At 38.5% G+C, this 21,438-nt stretch overlaps 1 protein-coding gene across 1 annotated transcript in view; it reads left to right on the top strand.

Moving 5' to 3' along the window:
* LRCH3 (leucine rich repeats and calponin homology domain containing 3) overlaps nt 1-21,438 on the top strand; it is a 102,065-nt gene that overhangs the window by 20,688 nt on the left and 59,939 nt on the right. The window contains 1 exon segment of the mRNA XM_026650120.1: nt 17,368-17,512. Coding sequence (XP_026505905.1) covers nt 17,368-17,512 — 145 coding nt within the window.

The following is a 21,438-nucleotide window of genomic DNA, read 5'->3' as shown; positions in this document are numbered from 1 at the left end:
TACAATGAGCACGTGTTTGATAAATGCCAATATAGCTGTCTTTTCCTACTGTAAGTTTTCACGTCTGTCGTGTGACATTTTAGTTAAACCAAGTATCAGAGGGGTAGCCGTGTTAGTCTGAGTCTGTAAAAAGCAACAGAGAGTCCTGTGGCACCTTTAAGACTAACAGAAGTATTGGGAGCATAAGCTTTCGTGGGTAAGAACCTCACTTCTTCAGATGCTAGTTAAACCAAGTAAATTTAATAAGTTTTGAATAACTTCTGCTTTGAAATGACAAGTAAAAAACAAAAATTCATATGGTCTAAATGTAAGTTGCTGTAATTGAAGTGATAAGTCTTGTTTAACCTAAAGTAACTTTTTTGTGGGGGGGGGCGGGAATGTTGAGTTCATTTACTGAACACTTCCTCTCACTTCTAGCTTAATTCCATAGCTCACTTGTAAATTGAACCCCTGCTTTGTTTCAGCACAGTCTAATATTTCTCTAGCAGTGGACCTGCAATGGGGTGTCAAGTTGCTGAGGATCATTAGTATGTTTTTCTAGAGTAATTATACTGATGTCATATTTTGGAATGCATGAACTAATTCCCCTCCAATTTTGTATTTCAAGAGTGTTACTCTGGGCTTTTGTTTTAAAAAAAATTTGAAGAATTGTATTTTATTTTACTTCTAATTTGCTTTTATAACGTTAAACTAGAATAGTAGTGAAAACGGTACTCATGAAAGGTGTCTGATTGACAGCTACAGAAACCGAAGTCCTTTATCTACAGAGCAAGCAGAGCATGAACGTAGCCCATGTGTCTTTCCTCTCATCACTCCAAGTCTGTCATAACCTTGACTTCAAGGGAGCATCTTTAGCAACGAGACTAGAGTTCTCATTTCTCTTATTCTTTTATTCCTTGACCTTTTGTGCTGAACCAGTTGTTCTAATTGCAGTCATGTTTTTTGTGGCATGGAATCCTGCCCTCTAGGAGCTGAAGAGACACCATCAACCCATTTCACATGGGGCATCAAACAGCTCCCATGGTAACAATTCTGTTCTGAGCTTGATTTCCCCTAGAGGGAAAATCAGGCCTTGAATCATCTGTTCTCCTAAACAAGGATTTTTTTTTAAAGCCCACCATCAGTAATGTTTTAAAAAGGAGATTGTCACTGTTTGTGATATATGCTGCTAAAGGTTCATTATAATAATGGATGTTTATGAAAGGATACAATGGTTCTCAACCTATTTATCAGTGTGGACCACATGAGCAACTCTCTGTGTGTTAAGTGGGCCTCATCCACACAATATATATACTACTTGTATGGCCCTGAGGATGTCACATGGGCGACACATGTCTGCTGATTGGGCTGCAGGTTGAGAACCACTAGGATAGGTGTAAGTCTATTCAGTGTATTATTGAGAATGTAGCAAATATTTTGATTATAGCATTTAAAAAACAAATTTAGCTTTAAAATATTCTGTATGAGGACATGGTACTAAACTTTGGCAGCTGACCCCATAGTCTGTTGATTACTGCATAAATCTGTCCTTTGTGTTCTTTAGAACGAAGGGGACCCTTATTGCTTCCAGAGTCTACATTTATTTGATATGCTTTGGCAATTGCCTTAGTTTATCTCCTCCTCTGGACATGTCTCTGTTTGACACAGGATATTCTTCATGCATATCCTATATTGTTAATTTATGTCTCATCATTGAAGTGGCTTGTATTCTACAGATGACTTGGCATACTTTCAGCTTTCTCTAGCATTCTGGCAATAATTGTCCTATTAGAAATGGCAGCACTGTGTATGTAAAGCATAATAGGCTCTATTTGTTAAGAATGATGTCAGCATGTGGGATGGCCTCAAGAAGTCCATTAAAGAACATAAATAAGCCTTTTGACTGCTAGGTTTTTTTTTCTCAGTAAAATACCATATTGTTGAAGACATCTGCTAGTGTCTGCAATGGAATGAGACAGATCTGGTGACCTAGTTATGCAGTCTGATAAGCAGTATCCTGTAGTGTCATAATTATGGAGACCCCCGAGTAGCAGCCACATAGAGTTGCATTCTAAAACTGAGCATTAATTCCTGTTTTTTCTGTATAAATACATGGTCCTTTCATGTAAAATGTCACGCTTAGTTTTTAGGACCTTTGCATTTTCTATGCAGTTCTGGTTGGTTTCTTTTCGTAATTTTTAATAGGAAGACTTTAGAATTTGGTTGTGGCTGAAACTTTTCCTTGGCAGTCTGACTATCCATTGTCGATTTTAACATCTCCTCAAAAACTTATGTATTTAGACAAAATGTGCATGTGAAAAGAGCCTGACTTTTGAGCAAACATAGAACTCTAACCAGTTTGGTAGAGGTGGAGTGTTATAAAGGGCGAGGGTTAATCTGGGCCATCCACAGCACCATTGTGGTCTTAGGTGTATTAAGGCTGAATTCAGCCTTAAAACACTGATCTCCTTGTATTGGGGAAATTGCATCTTATATCCTCTGAGAACTGAAATATGTGGAAATGAGTTTTTAAAACCCACAACATCTCAGTCCTAAGCATATCTGTAGTGATTATGGAGTGACTGCCAAGCCCACCCTGCCCTCATATCATCTTGCGGTCTGATGCAGAGTCCTGGGGGCAGCAGGTCTCTTGAGGTGGGTCTGGGGAAGAGAGGAGCTGTAGGAACACATAGAAAATGATAATGTGGTTCGGGAGATGGGGTCTGGATGACATGAGGGGGATGCTTGGGATAGAGGGGCCAAGGGAGGGGCAGACATTTAAGAGCAACCCAGGCCCACAGAAGGAGAAGTCAGGAGGAGAGCACTGTTTGTCATGTGAGACTGGGAGTGCATCCACTTATTAGTATTCATTCTATAGTACCTTAGTTGTGTAATGGCACTGCGCATATGAATTGGAAAAATAGGTCCCTGCTCCGAGGACTTTGTATTCTAAATAGGAAGGGACAACACATGTGGGAGAGAAGAAGTGGAAAGTATTTGAAGGACAAGGGTTACATTTTAAATGCAGATTTTCATGTCATGCATTCTAGAATTGAGGTGTTAAAATCTATTTTAGAAAACCTGATGAAGTTTTTATGATTCTAAACTAATGCTATTGCAGCAAAACTCTTACCAACCAAGATTATTTTAATCTCCTTCAAGATTTTGATGTGATGGTACAGTAGTTTAAGGCTAAAAGAAAAAGGAATTTTGCAGTAATAGGAATTTCAGTCCAGTATTCATTTCCAAATAATTTACTCCTTGAAATTCTTGGCAAAAATGACATTATTAAAATAATTTCCCTCCCCCCACCTGAGAAAGGGGCTAAGCGCTTGTCTGAGTTGCATCAGTTTATCTTAAGGTATAATTTTAAATCAGTTTCACTAAATGGATCCAAAAAGCTATGGACATACCTCTCATTTTGGTTTAAACTAGGCTTTTTTCAATATATCTTAAATAGATTAGGAATAGATTTACAACAAATCAAAATAAGCCACTTTTAAACCAAAATAAGAGGGTCTACACGGGGGTTTGCACTGCTTTAACTAAAGTGTTGCAAGTTTGTGTGTAGGTGAGGTCTAAGAGCTTGTTTTCTTGAGATTGTTTTACAGTCATTTTATGCCCAAGTAATAGCGAATAGCAGTGAACAACAGCTCAGCCTTCCATCTAAGAAAAGAACCTGTTCTCTTATCCTTTGTGAACCTGGGACCCCTGGTTCATTTCACAGTGACGCTTTCTTTCAATTTACTTCTCCTACTTCAGCTTATTTTAGCTAACTTGGCTCAACGTTTTAATGCTGCATGAAGACAAAAAAACATCATCAAACCGTTGGCTAGGAGCCATATTCAGTGAGGGAAAGGAATGAAACTATTAAACTGCTAGTGGAAAGAGGTTTTGCTGGAATTCCATGAGAGAAAGCTCCAATTCCTGGAGGTACAGCAAATATTAAATTTTGTAACTTCCACCTTCATAAGGAAAAGTTAGGATTAAGCTGTGCTCTGCACTACTGACACTCATCACATCACTTAAACTGTCACTGTTGTATCATTTCAACATGTAAAAAACATTCTCGGGGTGGTCTGATATGTCCCTGTGCTCAGATAGTATAGTAAAGAGCAGCAATTGAAAGCCCCAAATTAGAATTTCACTTGTAAAATTCTCCTGTTGTATCCTGCTCTTTATGTAGCCCACTCCCGAGGCCCAGCTTTCAGCTCGCCTGTCTTTCTTGCTCAGAAATCTCTTTTGGTGCTACTGAACTCTGCACCCTAATCATTTGAAGGGGTTGTTGCAATTCAGCCTGAAATATTTTCTTTGCTCCACCCACTCCCCACCCTTAAAGGCACATGCTCCCTGTGCAAAACACACATCCCTAGGGAGCAAAAGACTGGGATTAAGCCCTGCCCATAACCATAAAATAATTGTCCTAGTCTAAGGAAAGCTCTGTGTGTGTTGGTTTAAGTGTGCACGTAAGGGAACCTGAGTGAAAAGTATATTTCTGCAGAACTGTTCAACTCATCCAGGTTGCTGGTTTTCCTGTTCCAGATCCTACTGAAACATAAGCAAATGATGTCTAAAGACTTTTAGCAGTTTTCTTTTCCTTATAAGGACCACAGTTCAATACCCTTGCCTGTTGTGCTTGCCAGCAGTTATACAGTTACTCTGGCTTTGTTATGTAGATCCCATTCAACCTTTCTTCCTTCAGCAAACAGGAAACAATATTATTTTTTGACAACGCAAAACTGTATTATTCCTCAAGGAAGAGAAATAGCATTTCTCCTGAGCTATGATTCTGATTGGGATGTTTACCTCTTCTACTATGGGTATTAATATTGATGACTGCGTTAGTTACTTTGTGAATGGCATTCTCCACTTTCAGCTACAGCTTATCTTCAAACTGCGATATGTATGTGCTATAAAATATATGTTTGTGACATATAATATTTAGTATTTTTCACTGTAACACCCATGAGGTTTTCACTAATGTGGAGAAGAGGAGGTTATACCACAGAAAAACCTACATTAAAATGATTAAATCAACAAAAAGAAGGAAAATCAGAGTTGATGTTGACACTGCATCCATGTGTTCCTCTTTTGGTGCTGAGTACTGCAGAGTTTTCCGTAATAACGTTATATAAAGGACAGTAATATCTATGCCTAATTGGATGAGACTTCTTACCTTTTATTGATTTTTGTACATAAATTGTATTGGTTTAATAATGAGTAGGTCTGGTCCGAAAACAAGAATTCCACTTCTCGCACACACAAAAATGGAGGTTTTGAAATTTGTTTTTGTTCTGATATGGAATGAAGCGGAGACTTTTTGAAAAATTTTGTGAAAAAACAGCGAGCGAGAGAGAGACCGACCCTCCCCACAGAATAGGCAATGGCCCAGGTGAATGCCTTCACCACTGGGTATATTCAGGTGTGAATGAGTGTCTCTCGAGGTCATAGATACAGCACATTAATTGTGAAAGGCCGCATGGCTATATGTCTGCCATATTAGAGACAATGGTCTATTCCCAGCTCTGCTTGCAGAGATTGTGCAACTTATTGATTACCCCACTGGGACAATGATACTTGGCTTTCTCCTAAGATAGGAGTATATGGCTTTGCTCAACAAGGGCTGTGGAGGGCACAGAATTAACACCAGTCAGCAGGGGTGCTGAAAATTTTTTTATAGTGGGGGTGCTGAGAGAGCCATTGAACCAAACTGTAAACCCTGTAGCTAATAGAAACCACTTCAAGCCAGGGGGTGTTGCAGCACCCCCTGCACCCCTAGTTCCAGCACCTATGCCAATCAGAAGAACTAGCACTAGAACTCAGTTTCCCCCGGTTTCCAATTCAGCATTCCTTCCCCTGAGGTAAAATCAGAGCTATTTCTGTGTCTTGTCTGGGGTTCAGGCTGTGTGGGCCAGGGAGCATTTTCTGTGTAGTGGAAGGTCAATGAGGTGTAGAGCATGCTTAGTGTAAATAGATGTTCAAAGATTTTAGCACAGCGGTTCCCCAACTTTTTACTAAGACTACTTTTGTTCATTTTGTGTTTGTTCGAGGTTTTTTGTTTTTGGATCTGCCGTTACATATATACACCCTCTGCCCCAGCACTGCAACCTAATCCCCGCTCATTGTGGAGAAGAGGCCCCGGGAGGGAAGAAGGGGGTCAGAGAGGGAGCCTGCCCCACAACAGCGGTTCCTCTCTCATGGGGCTAGGCTCAGCTTCCTGCTCCAGCCATTGAACCTGGCGCTGGGGGTCACAGCACCAGCATGGGGCCTACCATCTCTCCATGATGTCAAAAGCTGGGACAGGAGCTGCCACTGCAGGGTGGGGCCTCCCCTCCACACTGGACCAAGAGAAGTGCACGCTTGCCTAGGGCCCAGGGATGGGTTAGTCTAGCTCAGTGGTTCCCAAACTGGGGTTCGTGAACCCCTGGGGGTTCACGAAATGTTACAGGGGGTTCTCAGGAAAAAATTCCCTAATGGCGGACAGAGCTGTCCTTAGGGACCCCGGGCAGCATGGGACCAGCAGCCCGGAGCCCCTGGACTTCCAAGAGCTAAGCAGATCAAAGCAAGCATATCTATCACACTGAGGAGATTTAAACTTCAAGACTCCTTATAAGAAATGGAAAGGGAGGTGGATATTTTTTGCTTTTTTTAAAATTAAATAGGCAGCTAATCTTGTTTTTAAAATTATTATGAAGAACAAGTTTAAGCTTTGTTGTAACGTGCGTTGTTTGCCTGGACTGCTCAAGACCTGAATGCTTGTGTAGGAAGAACTCTTTCAGTTGGCTTCTTAAATCCCTTCATGCTGTTTCACGTCTGATACTCCTTGATGAAACATAGGAGCCTTGTCTTATAACAGGCTTATTCAAAGTGATACAAGCTATGAAAGTGAGATCTTGGAAGAGAGTTGCCCTTTTCATAAATGTAATAAAAATACTGTAATGATAAATAGTAATTAATAATAAATAGTGTGTAATAAGCATGTCATAAAAACAAATTTTATATTTCCAAGATCACTGCTTTTATAATTTATACTCAGGTAAAGGAGAAAATCCCCGGAAATATTCATTTTTAGGAGGGGGTTCGCGAGACTTGACATTTTAGTGAAAGGGGTTCACTGGTGGTTAAAGTTTGGGAACCACTGGTCTAGCTCTAGATGTGGTGACCCATCTGTGACCCACTGGTGGGTTGGCACCCATCATTTGTGAAACACTGCTTTAACAGCCTGAGTGTAGCAAGCTTCACATGTACAAATGATTATTTTTCATAGGTTTATGATTTAGCCAAATCTGGATAGATTTTCATAGAGTAATAGGCACCACCCTGACTCCAGGACTTATCTCTATGCTCAACAGTATCTCCAGACAGTGGAGGCGCTAGAGCTCTTCAAAAAAATGTTTGGCAATTGTTTCAGCATTGGCATAACTACTGAACCATTTGTGCTGAAATGTCCAAAACAAAAATTCAGCCAGGGCAAAGAGCAAACATGGAAAATAGAAGCACAGACAGTTAGTTTGTCAAAAAGTTTATAAGCTACTGAAAAATAGGGGTTTATAATGGAAAGTGTTAGTATTAGGGGTTTATAATAGAAGGTAATTATAAGCATCACTATTTGCTCTACCTTTGATAAGGTAAACCAGCAAATGCTTATTTAAAATATAAAAGTATTTATGTGTTAAATTTATGACTGGCACACTACACAATACATTTTTAATGCACTGTAATATAGAGGACTGATCATGGGACTTGGAGCTAGTCACTACTGAGTTCCAATCACAGCATTACTGCAGTTTCCATTTGGGCAAATCACTTACCCTGCTTTACAGATAAGGAAAGTGAGGCAGAAAGGTTAAGACGTAAAGCCCATAATGCTGTAGGTACCAGTATGTTGGAGGCACATGGTTACAAAATGCTAGTCCCCAAAAGCAGCTAAGGCATAGTTCAATCCAATCTTCCAGCAGAGATCGAACTGTCTTAACCATGTTGGTGGGGGCACTACCGTGTTTTCATCATGTTCCCCAGCACAATTGTTCCTACTGCATAGATGGTCTCTTAGTTTCTGAGTAGTGGGAGGAGATATTGGTATTTACTTGAAACAGAAAGCTGGTTTTAACCTTAACTATAGCAGTCTGCTATAATACTGTACTTTGAAGATATAAAGTGCTGTGTGCCTATTACTAAATTATATTTATGGTCAACACCTATTCATAAATGAACCAGTATAAAAGTGTTCTAATTAATTGAAACACAAGAGAAATGTAATTATTTCTAAATTACACATTGCTCTATTCAGCACCTAATTGTGTTGTAATTATACAATATATGCTTGCAGAATAAACCATTGAAGTCAGTAACTTTTGGTCAGATTATTACTAACTGCCTGCAGCAAGGTTTCTTGTTCCTTCCTCTGAAGCAGCTAATACTGGCCACTATCAGTGTGACAGGACACTGATCTAGATGGATCACTGATCTGATCTAGTATAGCAATTTATATATTCAGCAGGGCTCTGTGCAGAGGCAGGGATCTGCCCATATGGAGCAGCTTGCAAGATTGGGGCCTAAATTTACAACCCTGCTCATAGTTAGATATTTTTTGCCACATACAAATATCCGGTCCAAAGCTCCAGCTGTTCTAATGTGGGTCAATTTTGCTCCTAATCAGCAGAAACTGTTTCCATAAATACTGATTACTTGTAAAAAATTAAATACAATAACTCAAAACAAAACATATTTTTGTAAAATATTCTATAACAAGAGTCTAAATGGAGGAGAGAGAAATTTAAAGCCAAAACAAATATTCCAAGTTAACACTTCTGTTTCTCAGTTGTCCTTCAGGACTGACCAATGTTGGAAGAGTGCCCCAAATGAATAAACATCAATATTTCCATTAACAATATTAAGTATAGACAGGGAGATGAGTCCAGTACATTCTGAATTATTTGCCTGTTCACTAAAACACCTGTAACTGGCTCTTGTGATTAGGCATTGCAGCATATACAGTCCATTAGCGAAGGCTCTCAAAATGTTGTACATACTATCGAGAAAAATATCTATTTCAATAATATGGACTACTAGACAAGTAAGAAGCTATTTGTGTGTGACATTTACTACAGGATTACAAATCAGAACTTTTACTAATGGACTGTGTAGACTATAGTATTATATTATGTTGACAACTGTCACCTGTTCATTATAAACATGAGCACTCCGCTTTGAGCATTTTCAAAATCTGTTAGTAAGGAAGAAGAGCTTTTTTTTATCAAATGCAAGTGCCAAATGGTGGACTTAAATGATTTGTGAGGAAGCTGTACTTGTGCTGTCACATCTTTTTTCTCTTTCAAAAAAGATTTGATCATGTATTCCTGAAAGATCAGAGAGACTCTTGAGGCAGAACTGCGTAGCAGTTTTAAAAGGAGATTTAGTAACAGGTATTTGTGCCCATTTCAATCCTCCTTTTCTATGGTCAGTTCACACATCAGGAATTTATATGTAACACCCACCATCTGCAAAAAGAGCAAGGAAATTGTTCCAGCCAAAACGAGAACACAATTTCCACAAAGAACAGACCAGATGTGTGAATCCTGTCTTTCTAACACTGTGAAACATCTAGAACTGAACATTAAAAATTAAAGGCCATTTGTCAGTTTGCTACTAAGACATAAAAATTCTGCGTTTGAAAGGAACATTGAGTGTGACCACTGTTAATGTATTGCAGCATGGGTGATGTGTAATATTGCACTCAGACCTGTGCAATATCTAGGCAAAATGAGCTGAACTAAGAATGAATGAATGGTTAAACACTGTGTCAGATTCTCCCAGTCATGCCTTGAATTCCATTCAAATAAATGTCAAGAACTTGCAGTCTCTCATACTAAATGATGTTGACAAGTGATATGTCTAACCTTGGTAGGAAAGCACTTGAAGAAAGTTCATGCTTGTGAGGGATTGGTGGGGAGGAGTTGAGTCAGGGAGAGAAATTCTGAATACACTAGGGTGACCAGACAGCAAGTGTGAAAAACCGGGACAGAGGGTGGGGGGAGGGGGGGGTAATAGGCACCTAAATAAGAAAAAGCCCCAAATATCAGGACTGTCCCTATAAAATCGGGACATCTGGTCACCCTAGAATACACTGAAGGTGTTAGTAAAAAGAACAGGAGTACTTGTGGCACCTTAGAGACTAACAACTGTATTTGAGCATAAGGTTTCGTGGGCTACAGACATGCATCCCATGAAGTGGGCTGTAGCCCACGAAAGCTTATGCTCAAATAAATTTGTTAGTCTCTAAGGTGCCACAAGTACTCCTGTTCTTTTTGCGGATACACACTAACATGGCTGCTACTCTGAAGGTGTTAGTGTTAGATTTTGGTTTTAAAAAATAGGAATTAAGACTGAAAATGTTGCTGCAGTATGAAGCAAGCAGGAAGAAATGAGATCAGTCCTCTTGTGTCAGGAAATCCTCCCTGTGTGAAACTGGATATTGTCAATTGAGACCTTCCTAATGCTTATAAGGTAAAGGAAAACGTTCTAGCAGATTGAATAGCTCTCAGACTGACTCTCACGAGTGGGTGAGTTCAGAGACCAAAAACCAGTGTCCTCACATTTGAGACCTACCAAATCAGGTTTATACCATTCAGAACAGTAATCTCCCATTCTCCTACAGAAGGGAGAGGAATTGGTGCCATAGCATCAGATAGATTCATCCTGTTAGGATTATGCACTCCTTCTTTTTGTTCCATATTCTTATAAAAATAATCCATAAAAATCTTATTAAGGACACAGTTCACTGTACCCAATGATCCTCCCAAGCTGGTAGAAAGAATTAAAAATAAACAAAAAATCCATAATGCTTATTTACAGCTGGACCAAAGAAACATTAGTAATTTCAGTAATGAATTTGATAGTTTTGTTCTAAAGATGCTGTATCAAAATTGAACTACCAAACTTAAAGATATTCTTCAAAAGGAACAATTTGTGACCAATCTAGAGGATGTTATAACCTAGGAAGGTAATCCCCAAAGGAGCAGGCTGGCTCCTTGGAGAAATGGTCACAAATGAGTTTGTTCAGATCAACAGTTGAATTCATCTGCAGGGTACATCAGTTAGTGCATGAAAGTTATACATTAATGTTTTATGAGAAGCTGGTAACAGTAGGGTCTGTTCCTAATTACTGTCACCATTGTGGAAATATTGAGTCAGTCATGGTCTTAAAAGATGTAAACACGAGGGAACCAAAGTTATTTCATGTAGTTCCAGACTTTGAACATGTAATTCCTCACAGAACAACTATACTGTATTTCCTTTTAGACGTTCATTCATCCTGCTATTTCCCCTGTTCTCTTGTACTAGCCATCTACCATATATATTTTGTTGATCATTTGGCTGCTGAAATGATAGCTCTTGTCACCTTACCTTTATTGTTTATAGTGTCTATAGCATTGTATCCCTTGGGTTGTTCACTTTAGACTAGACCAGCGGTTCTCAAACTGTGGGTCAGGACCCCAAAGTGGTTCGTGACCCCTTTTTAATGGGGTCACCAGGACTGGCTTAGACTTTCTGGGGCCCGGGGTTGAAGCTGAAGCCCAAGCCCCACTGCCTGGGGCTGAAGCCCAAGGACTTCAGCCCTGAGCGATGGTGCTCAAGTTACAGGCCTGGGGTGGTGGGGTTTGGGTGGTCTCAAGCTTCAGTCCCTCCTCCTGGAGTCATATAGTAATTTTTGTTGTCAGAAGGGAGTCGTGGTGCAATTAAGTTTGAGAACCCCTCGGCTAGACTTATTTGAGGATGCTTGTGAACTGCCTGACATACTGCTGCATGTATTCTTGTTTACTGATGTTTTAGACAAAGCAGACCATCCTCTTGCCCTTAAAAGAGAATAATCCTGCACTAAAATATTTTGATATCTTTATGCCATTCTTCTTTGAATGTAGTGAGAGCTTTTATCTAATATACATGAAGTAACTGTAAATATATTGTCTGCATGTCACATGTAAAATTGGATTTTCTGCCTTTCAGGACAAGACCCTGATTAATATGGAAAACACTATCAGTCTGACCCTGTTATGAAACTTTATTTTTTATTCATATGGATAGATTTTTATCTTTCACAAAGAACTTAGTTTCCAAAGAACATTTCCCTTTTGCTAAAGTCGCACATGATCTTCCGAGAAAACTGCCCTATTTTTAGCAAGCTAGAAGATCCTATTGTATGGCAGATTTATGAGAACAGCAATTCTAATCCATGAAAGGTCAACCTGAATAAAAGTAGTTCCCATTCCAAAGTACGGTAGCCATATTTCGCTAATATAGTCACTCACAATAATTGATGAGCAGTTGCTCTTTGATCTATTATAGAAGAATTGATGGGTAGTGAAACTGCTCTAATTTATATCAGTGACTGTATTTATTACATATTATTGAATTTTGTCAAATAAGGAAGTGAACAAACATTAAATTAAGTAGAGATAATGCATTCTAAAATATATTTTGCTTGCTTAATTTGACTATTGTCACTTAATAAATGAAACTATTGTATAAGTAGAAGTATTGCAGTGTGTCTTGTAAAAATACTGAGATCTCAGTAATAACAAGGTCATCCTAAAACACTCCAGCATTAAAAGTTTTGCTGAGAAATGGGGAGCCAGCTTTTTGTGTGTATTTTATGATGTGCAGATTAGAGAGGTGACAATGTAATTTCTGCAGTCTCTGTTTCTCCAGTGCTACTTCCACTTTATTTTTATGTCATCTTCAGCAGAAGAGGAGTATTTGAGATTTTAGGACACTTTTTTTTTTTTTTTTCAATAAAATCCCTTAGCCTTTGTCTGTGTTCTTACACACACATACTTTTCCCTTTTGGACATGTACCATGAAGTGCTTATACTGCAAATCAACTTTAATACGTGTATGACCAGCACTTCATTGTGCTTTATAACTCTTCTCTCCTATTTTTGCTAGAGCTGTTCTCTTCACGTAGGGATTTTGTTTTGTTACATTGTTTCATAATAGGACTACTATATTGCCTAAACTATTTATTGGTCTGATTGTTCCAGAGGGGAGAGGGTAGTTTTCAGAGGAATCAGCCAATTAGACTAATGATGCCACCATACAAATTGCAAAATTCCACTTAATTGGCTAAGGAGGTGAGGACAATGAGCTGGTTTGGATTACCTGGAATTTTAAATTAAGAGGTATTGTATATACACTTGTTGGGCCTTCATAATTCGCAAGTGAAACACTTCATTTGCAGTTTTCACATTCACAAATGGTCGTTTTGATTTTCTGCTATAACTTTTCTTCTGTCAGGTTCTTGAGGTGCTCTGTCCAATTAAGCAGTTCCTATTTTACAGTCATCTTGGACTCTTCTTGTGGCAGTGCCTTTCTCCCCTTGCAATATTTGATGTCTTTATGCCCTTGCTGAGGCTCCTTCTGGACTTTCTATAAAGCAAACCTAGAGCAGAGGATGGCAAACTGGGGACTTCCATTTGAGTAAACCCTGCTGCTGCCCCATTAACTAATCTTTAATTCATCAGGCCTTCTTTTGATGATTTCGAGTCCATACTTCTACCTCAACTCAATTATGTTCTGAAGGTCTTGTAAAAATAAATCCAGTTGATCAGATTTCTATTGAATTCCTACTGCGCTGAGATATGTAGAATTGTAAAAGTTACACTAAATTTAGGCAAGCCTTGTCTGAAAAATGTGAAGCCTTTGCTTTACACATGCTTTGGTGGCTCTGTCATGCTGTGAACTAATTTACTAACTTTGAATGTATTTTGCAAGATTCCTTATTCTTCACACTTAATCATGCTTTTGCAATGACTTCCTCCTTCAGAAAATATGGAAACATAGCTCTTCAGAACGTCAGTATTCTGTACTATGTACTCATATGCTTGTGATCTGAACAACCAATAAAGCCTGTTTTGATTTGTGTTTTAAATGCTGGTTAGTAAAATTCAAATGCAGCCAGAATAATCGAGACTTCTTATGTCAGTTGTCAAACTCATTCCATTACTGCCTGGCCTCTTCTGCCAGAAAATATGACTTGTTAATTGAGAGCACTGTTTCCTTTTTTAAATGACTGGTTATTAAAAACTTCTTGACAGCACAGCTGTGTGAAGGAGGGAAAGAAATAAATGTGTGTTGGAAGGAGTTGAGTATGTGATTGAGATAATGACAGTGGGATCTGTGGCGGTGGTGGGTTTGCCCAAGAAACATGAACAAAGTCTTAAACTTTGTAGGTGATGTTGATTTTGTAGTAATTATTTCAAGGGACTAGATTGGACATAAGCTATTTTAGCTCCTGGAATGAGTGGATATTTAAACAGGTATCATGTTTGTATTTCTTTTAATTATACTCTGCTCCTATTTCTTGTTTGAACTTTTTAGTAATTGCAGGCAACTTGACCTTCCTTTTCATGTTATGAATGTCACAGTGCAGTTGTGCTTTAGCATATGGCAAGTTTGTGTATCTAAAATATTTTTAGTGTACTGCAGTTTTTAGTGATTTCTAATAACAAAATTGGCTACCCTCGTTGCCCAGTTTATGAAATTTGTCTGTTGTGTTGAGATACTTTATTTGTTTGGAAATAGCTTTTCTCATGTTACATTTTTAGTACAATATTGGAGTAGACGGGTTCCCAATGGGGATGTAATAGTTTGGGTAATACAGAGTATTATGTATCTGTAGCAGTTATATAGCTTTTGCCAAGTTGTCTGTCTTGGTTGCTATCATTTTTCAAAAAGAAATGCTACTGAGAATCAAACAAGCTCTTGGAAAGGGAAATGTCTAGAGCAGGGGATCCCAAAATGTGGTACTTGTAATCATTGGTGGTAAGTGAGCTTGATGTTCCATCACTCATTTCACAGCAATTTTTAAGAAGGTTGTACATGCACCAATGAAGTTTGGGAGCTGCTGGACTAGAGCATCACTGGGAGAGGTCTTATGCTGAGTATGATTGCTTATGGCATAAAGACTTTTTGAAATTGTATGCTATGACTGTGTAGGAAGCATACAGAAGTTTATCTGATTCCATTAGCATCTACAAATTCTTGAACATCTGAATTGTTCCAGGTGTTGAAGAGCGTGGTTAATCCAGGATGTATCCACTTGGGTACAGAGTCAACTATTCATACAACGAGGTGTGTTCAAGCTAATTCAGTCCGATTTTGAGGAATCTTAGCTATGAATTCTCTCACCCTTGGTAGCAGAACCATGGATGGAGAGAGTGATGGAAGGAGGAAAGGCAGGGACAAATAAGGAGTCTTCCCTGCTTGAGTTTCAGCCTGGTTTTGGAGGGTCTGGAAAAGCTCTGAGCAACAACCTGTGAATTGGATCTGTTCTTCGCTGCAGAGGTAGCTGTTCCATTCTTGTCACTTCCCTTTGAGAAAGTAGGATGCCAACATCTCTTACTAGACAGCTGCTCAAGAATCTGTTTCTTGACTGAAAGAATCATGTCAGTTATCACCCTGTACTGAATCTCCCAGCTGAGATTGGGGCGGGGGGGGGAGGGGAGGAGGAATGTTATTGATAAAGTTTTATAGTAGTAATTCTCACTGTAGCTGGAGTCTTCCAGTTTCGTAAACCGCAATCAGTCTAGCTTTAGTCCTGTATATGATGCAAACAGTGCACTGGTTGCCTTGCTGGTTGATCTTTCTCATAGTGGATAACCAGATGTCTTTGCAGATTATTTTAGATCTGTCAGCATATTTTGATACAATTGAAGACAAAGTGTCATTGACATGCCTGCAGGAATGGATGGAGTTGCTAATTTGTGACTCCTATCTCTCCTGACTTGTTTATCCCAAAGATTCATTTGCAAGCTTCTTCAGGGTTCTAGTTTGTTGCCCCAGCTGCCCAATGAGAGGCTGTTAGGGAGAGGCTTGTGGGGTGTGTGCTGCGTTTGGTGTGTGTGTGAGATACCCCTAGCTTTGCTTCAGTTTTATTGGACCAGGATGTGTATTTGAGTGATTCACTCAATGTCTAATCAAGATTAGGATTTAATATGACTGATATCAGAGCTCTCTGATATTCAACCTAGTTTAAACTAACGTTATCCTTTTAGACTATGGGAAGCAGCCAGAAGAAAGGGCAGCAGTTCTTCAGTCTCCTTTGATTATGTGAGTGTGTGTCTGCTGTTTGTCAAATTCACAGCCTTGGTGTTTTAATAGTATATCCAGGTAGCAGATTTGTCATGACTTTTCTTTTTCTCCCATCCGCACATCATGAAGGCTGCAACATTTATATCCATTGTGGCCTTTGCTACAGTTAGCCATAATCATACCTTGAGATTGGATTACTGTAATGCACTCTACATGACATTATATCTGAAGACCATTCTAAAACTTCAGCTTGCACAGAATGTAATGACCCACTTAAATAGCAGTGCTTCCTTCAGAGGTGGGGGAAGAGGGGGCACTTTACTCCTGTACTCTATGACCTGAATTGGCTTCCAGTTTTTCTGGGTATAATTCTAAGTGATAGTTTAGACGTATAAAACTCTAATTAGTTGAGTCCTGTCTACCTTAGAAACCATCTCTCATCATAAGATATGCACAGTTGAGATAAGCAGAGGCACTCAGGCTCAACAACCTCCTGGTTCAGCCAGGAAGAATCCGATGGCAGGGCATTTTCAGTAAGGGGGACCCCTCTACTTTGAAAGTGACCTTCACGACACATTGCAAGGCCTTTTTGATTTGCCAGGCTTTCAAGAACAGACTGCATTGTTGGGTGGGTTCTGTGAAGGTTAAAGAAATAGAAACTGTTGATCCTAATGTGGATAAAAAAGTTGCTGTTGTTCAGTTTACCTTGTAAGCTTTGTGTATGTTCTTTTAACTCCAATGTGACTAGGATGGGCATGTTTTATAATTCACAATGAATAAAATAAAATGTTATTAAATTTGTTTTTTATCATGCACAATAATAGTTCAGGTTGACTAGAGTTCTGCTTTGGTAAATGTTTGCCCTTGTTTGGACATTGAAGGTGTGAAATGTCACGCAGTTTGTTAAACAGGCAGCTTCTCTACAGGAAATTAGGATTGACACCAAACAACCTCTCTTGCCTTTGGTAGTACATATACATTATTGTTAAGAGTTAGGGTGTGTAAGGAAGCCATATGTTCTGGGCTTTGTCCTTTGGTCTTTATAGACACAAAATTTTCCTTTCACCCTTTAAAAACAACAAAAAAAAACAAACCCAGAAACTGTAACTACATGATTTGACATAACACACCTTTTATAGACTTGATGCTGGTGACCATTATTATTTTATATTTATAACACCCACAATGTACAAAGTACTGTCCATACATACGAAGACACAATCCCTGACCCAAAGAATTCAGTCAAAGGTCATTTGATGATTGTTTCTCTCTTCTTTTCTTTTTTCCCCCTCCCTTCAGATTTGTCACGGAACAGACTTTCGGAACTTCCTGCAGAAGCGTGTCACTTTGTTTCCCTTGAGAGCCTTAACTTGTACCAGAACTGCATTCGTTACATCCCAGAGGCCATCCTGAACCTACAGTCTTTAACATTTCTAAATATCAGGTACCATCACATTTAAATCTTGATTTTAATATCCATGTTATAGACTCTAGCAACCTTTGGAGCATTAGAAGGTAACACAAATATAGTGTATAACCTGTGTGTCTTGGTATTATAACGTGCCATCAGATTCACCAGTCTGGACCAGTCTCTACCAATTACCTCAATGAGGAGACATCAGATAGTAATAATCTTAATTTTTGACACTTCTGGATTCATGTTAACTACCTGAACTCTCCTTCTGCATGCTTGCTCCAAATCTTGGCAGCCACTGCTCCTTCTTTGTGATCTCAAACATATCCCATCTGGCCAGTATTTGAGGGCATAGGAAAGATAAATTGCCTACTTGTCCTCATTATCTAGTCTGGATTCCTTTTGCTGTCTCTCTCCAATTTATTTTTTCATACAGGTCTGTAATGTGAAGGGATTTGTTTTTTGTTTTCTTTTCTTTTCTATGGGATCTTTAAATGACAGTTCTTGAGGTTCTGGACTGTAAATGAACTTTTCTGGGTACTATAAGTAATGAAAGAAGAAGGATGATCTTGTAGACAAAGCACGGGATTGGGACTCAGGAGATCTGAATTCTGTTCCCAGCTCTACCACAGGCTTACTGTGTGATCTTGGGCAAGTCACTGCACCTTTGTGCCTCACTTTCCCCATCTATAAAATGGTGACATCTACCTCATAAGGGTATTGATTGATGAATGTTTGTAAAGTGCTTTGAGATTTTCTGGTGGAAGGTTCTATAGACCTGAAAGGGCATTTATTATTATTAGCACTAGTGATACTAACACCAGCACCTGTTTATTACATGTTCTTCTTTCTCCTATTGCTGTGTGAAAGACCCATGCAAATGGCTAACAGCCTGGCTATGCAGGGGAAATGGTAAAAATAACTGTACTCAAAATGTTGTAAAATTCTCAAAGTAAATAAGCTGAAAATATACTAATTTTAGGTGTAGTAAGTTTTAAAAATATTTTCAGGCATAATTTGTAATTTTGAAATTGGCAGAGTCCCTTAAACTGGAGTTGCTGGCTTTTCTTTGCAGCTGAGGTGATGTTAATAATCATACTTAATTTCAAATTATGATCTGCTAGGATGTGAGGGCACTTGTAGGTCTATAATAAAATATCCTTGCTTCTTATTGATGACAGTTGGGTGTTGATAAACGATTGTGAATTGTGCAATCGTGCTAGTTTTAAATAAAATAGCAAAAATCACCTGTGGCTAGATTTTTCTAATCCTTTGGGACTTTTTCCTATTGGCTTTAGTTAGTATGTAACTCTTACTATTTCCTTGAGCTTCTATGGTATAATCAAAAGTTCAGGCTTGGATGAGGAGTGGGTCAGGTAAAGAAGTAGAAATGAGCTGCAGCTGAAGTAGTGCAGACAGATTCCGACCCAAAATAAATACATCAGTTTCAGTGACTGAAGCCACGTGGAAAGCCTTTGAATAAGGTAGCTACCTGAGTAGCTGGAGGCCTCTCTTTTTTTAATCACTACATTAAAGCAAGCAACTTTAGCTCAGTTTACACTGTTTATATCAAATCTTTGTGATCCTGTTTAGACTTAAGTTATCAAAGCAAAGGTCAATCAAGAGTGATTAAGCATTATTAAGAGAAATTGGCATCTTTGAGTTATATAATGTCAGAAAATAGATGTCTGAGTAGTTCTCCGTATGCGAAGACTTTTTATAAAAGATGTCTGTAAATTTAGGTATTTTACAGTACATCTTGAATGCAAAAAAAATAATTTCATGCTTACTAGATTCCTAAAATAAAAGGAATGGACCAATGCTAGTAAAAATGCTGTTTTAAGAGATTGTTTTGAAAATAAGATGTCTCAGACTGACATGGAGGAGATGACTAGCAATTGTGCAAATTGCTCAGAATTTCTTTTTTCTAAAGCTAGTCGGCATATTGAACAAATTGCTGAAGTCAGAGGAAGTAAGCAGTGTAAATCTACTCAAGACAGAGTTGGACAGTCTCTTTTTGTATGTGCATAAATAGAGAGCAAGGATAGAGCCAATAATTAAATATGTGAGGCTGAGAGAAGTAAATGTTTCTTGGGTTTGTAAGTTACACATTGAACAGATCAAGCATATTTCCTCTTTTAAAACTGGTGTAATTCAGAAGTAGTTTAAATTGAATTAGCAATAAAAGCATAATATTGCTTTTTTCCTTTTGATGAAAAATGTACTACGTTAGCTGTTTTTACCTTAAAAAATACTTAACTTTAAAAATAGTGGCCATTGACCATGTTTTAACTACATTTTAAATTGTGAATACCCACCACACGTGTATTTCAGAATATAATCTATATTAACTGTATATGCAATAAATTTTCTTGAATGCACAGTATTGATTGCACAGTATATTGTTTGTCTATGCACCTTAGGCATTGTATAGGAGCACTTTTTTGTATTTAAATCAGTGATGTAAAATACACATCCAGGATTTATTGTCTAAAAATATAGAATCTGGTGCTATCAATTTCACTCATTCTTGTGGGTTTCCTTCCTTGCTTTGAAAAGCAAAACCTTGCTCGTAAATAAGGGCCATTGCTCCTTGAATAACTAGATAAAGATAGGAAGTTATTGATAGTAAGGTGAGGGGTATGATGGGAAACTAACAACTGACAAAGACAACCCAAAACTTAGTTTAATTCCAACTGTATGAAATCTCTCTCTTGTGAAATAGAAGCCAGTATTCGTTGGACAAAATCTAGATATATTTGTTTAAAAGAGAGAAGACTGATTCGTCTGTTAGCCTTTTAAGTGTCAACACTTATTAGCTGTCAAGAAGTGTCCCAAGAAAGAGAAGTATTTAATTGCAACTTCTAAGGCTAGGTCTACACTATCCGCCTGAATCGGCGGGTAGAAATCGATCTCTCGGGGATCGAATTATCGCGTCTCGTCGGGACGCGAGAATCGATCCCCGAATCGACGCGCTTACTCCACCAGCGGAGGTAGGAGTAAGCGCCGTCGACGGGGAGCCGCGGAGGTCGATTTTGCCGCCGTCCTCACAGCGTCGTAAGTCGGCTCCGATACGTCTAATTCAGCTACGCTATTCACATAGCTGAATTTGCGTATCTTAAATCGACCCCCCCCTGTAGTGAAGACCTGCCCTAATAAAGTACAGGGAATTTTCCTTTGAGTACATTGCACTGGTAGATTTTAAACAGTTTTTTACAAAACATAAATACATATGTCTATCTGTAATAAAACTTAATTTCCTGACCTGTAATATAACCATGTTGTATCCTATTATTGAAGTTCAACTGTATACTGCAATCTGCATTATTAAAACCAATGTTTTAAGAGGTATGCAGAACCCCTGTTCACAAACTAGTAATGATATTAGTTAAGGAAAAAAAAAACATTTTGCATTACATCTGGTGTTACCCCTTTGCCAATTAAATTTTGTTTATCTTCCTTTTTTGCTTTATGGTGTGCATTGTAGGAATAGGATATGAGTCAGTGATGGGTTTCCTATTGCTGTGATCTCTAACAGGTGTATTTGAAATTATTATTCCTTGATACCAGCTGACATTAGTTCGTCTACTGCTCAGGAGTAGGATTATGTAGTGGGAAATTTAGACTCCACACACTAGAAGAACAATGCCACATTTTGATAAACTTGAGTTTAGTATCTTGTTAAAACCTCCTTAAGGTAACATTAACTTTTTCCTAGTTTTCCAGTCATTTTCCAGTCTGATTGCTTCCGTTTACAAATAAATCATAGCATTCTCATTTTATAAACCAACCTCTTCCTGTCTGATTCATTCACTGAGGTTGCAGTCCAGTTACATGACCTCATGTTTGCTTTGATGGTTATAAATTGTGATGTGTCAAATACTGGATTGTAACATGTCCAAATTCATTGCAACAAGGATTTCTTAAATGCTTATCACCATGATAATTGGCCCTAT

Source organism: Terrapene carolina, unplaced genomic scaffold (genome assembly GCF_002925995.2).
Source record: "Terrapene carolina triunguis isolate 2854851 unplaced genomic scaffold, T_m_triunguis-2.0 Scaffold88, whole genome shotgun sequence".
In the NCBI taxonomy this organism is placed as follows: Eukaryota; Metazoa; Chordata; order Testudines; family Emydidae; genus Terrapene; species Terrapene triunguis.
The sequence above is the reverse complement of the archived record's forward strand: the minus strand, read 5'-3'. Positions and strand labels throughout refer to the sequence as shown.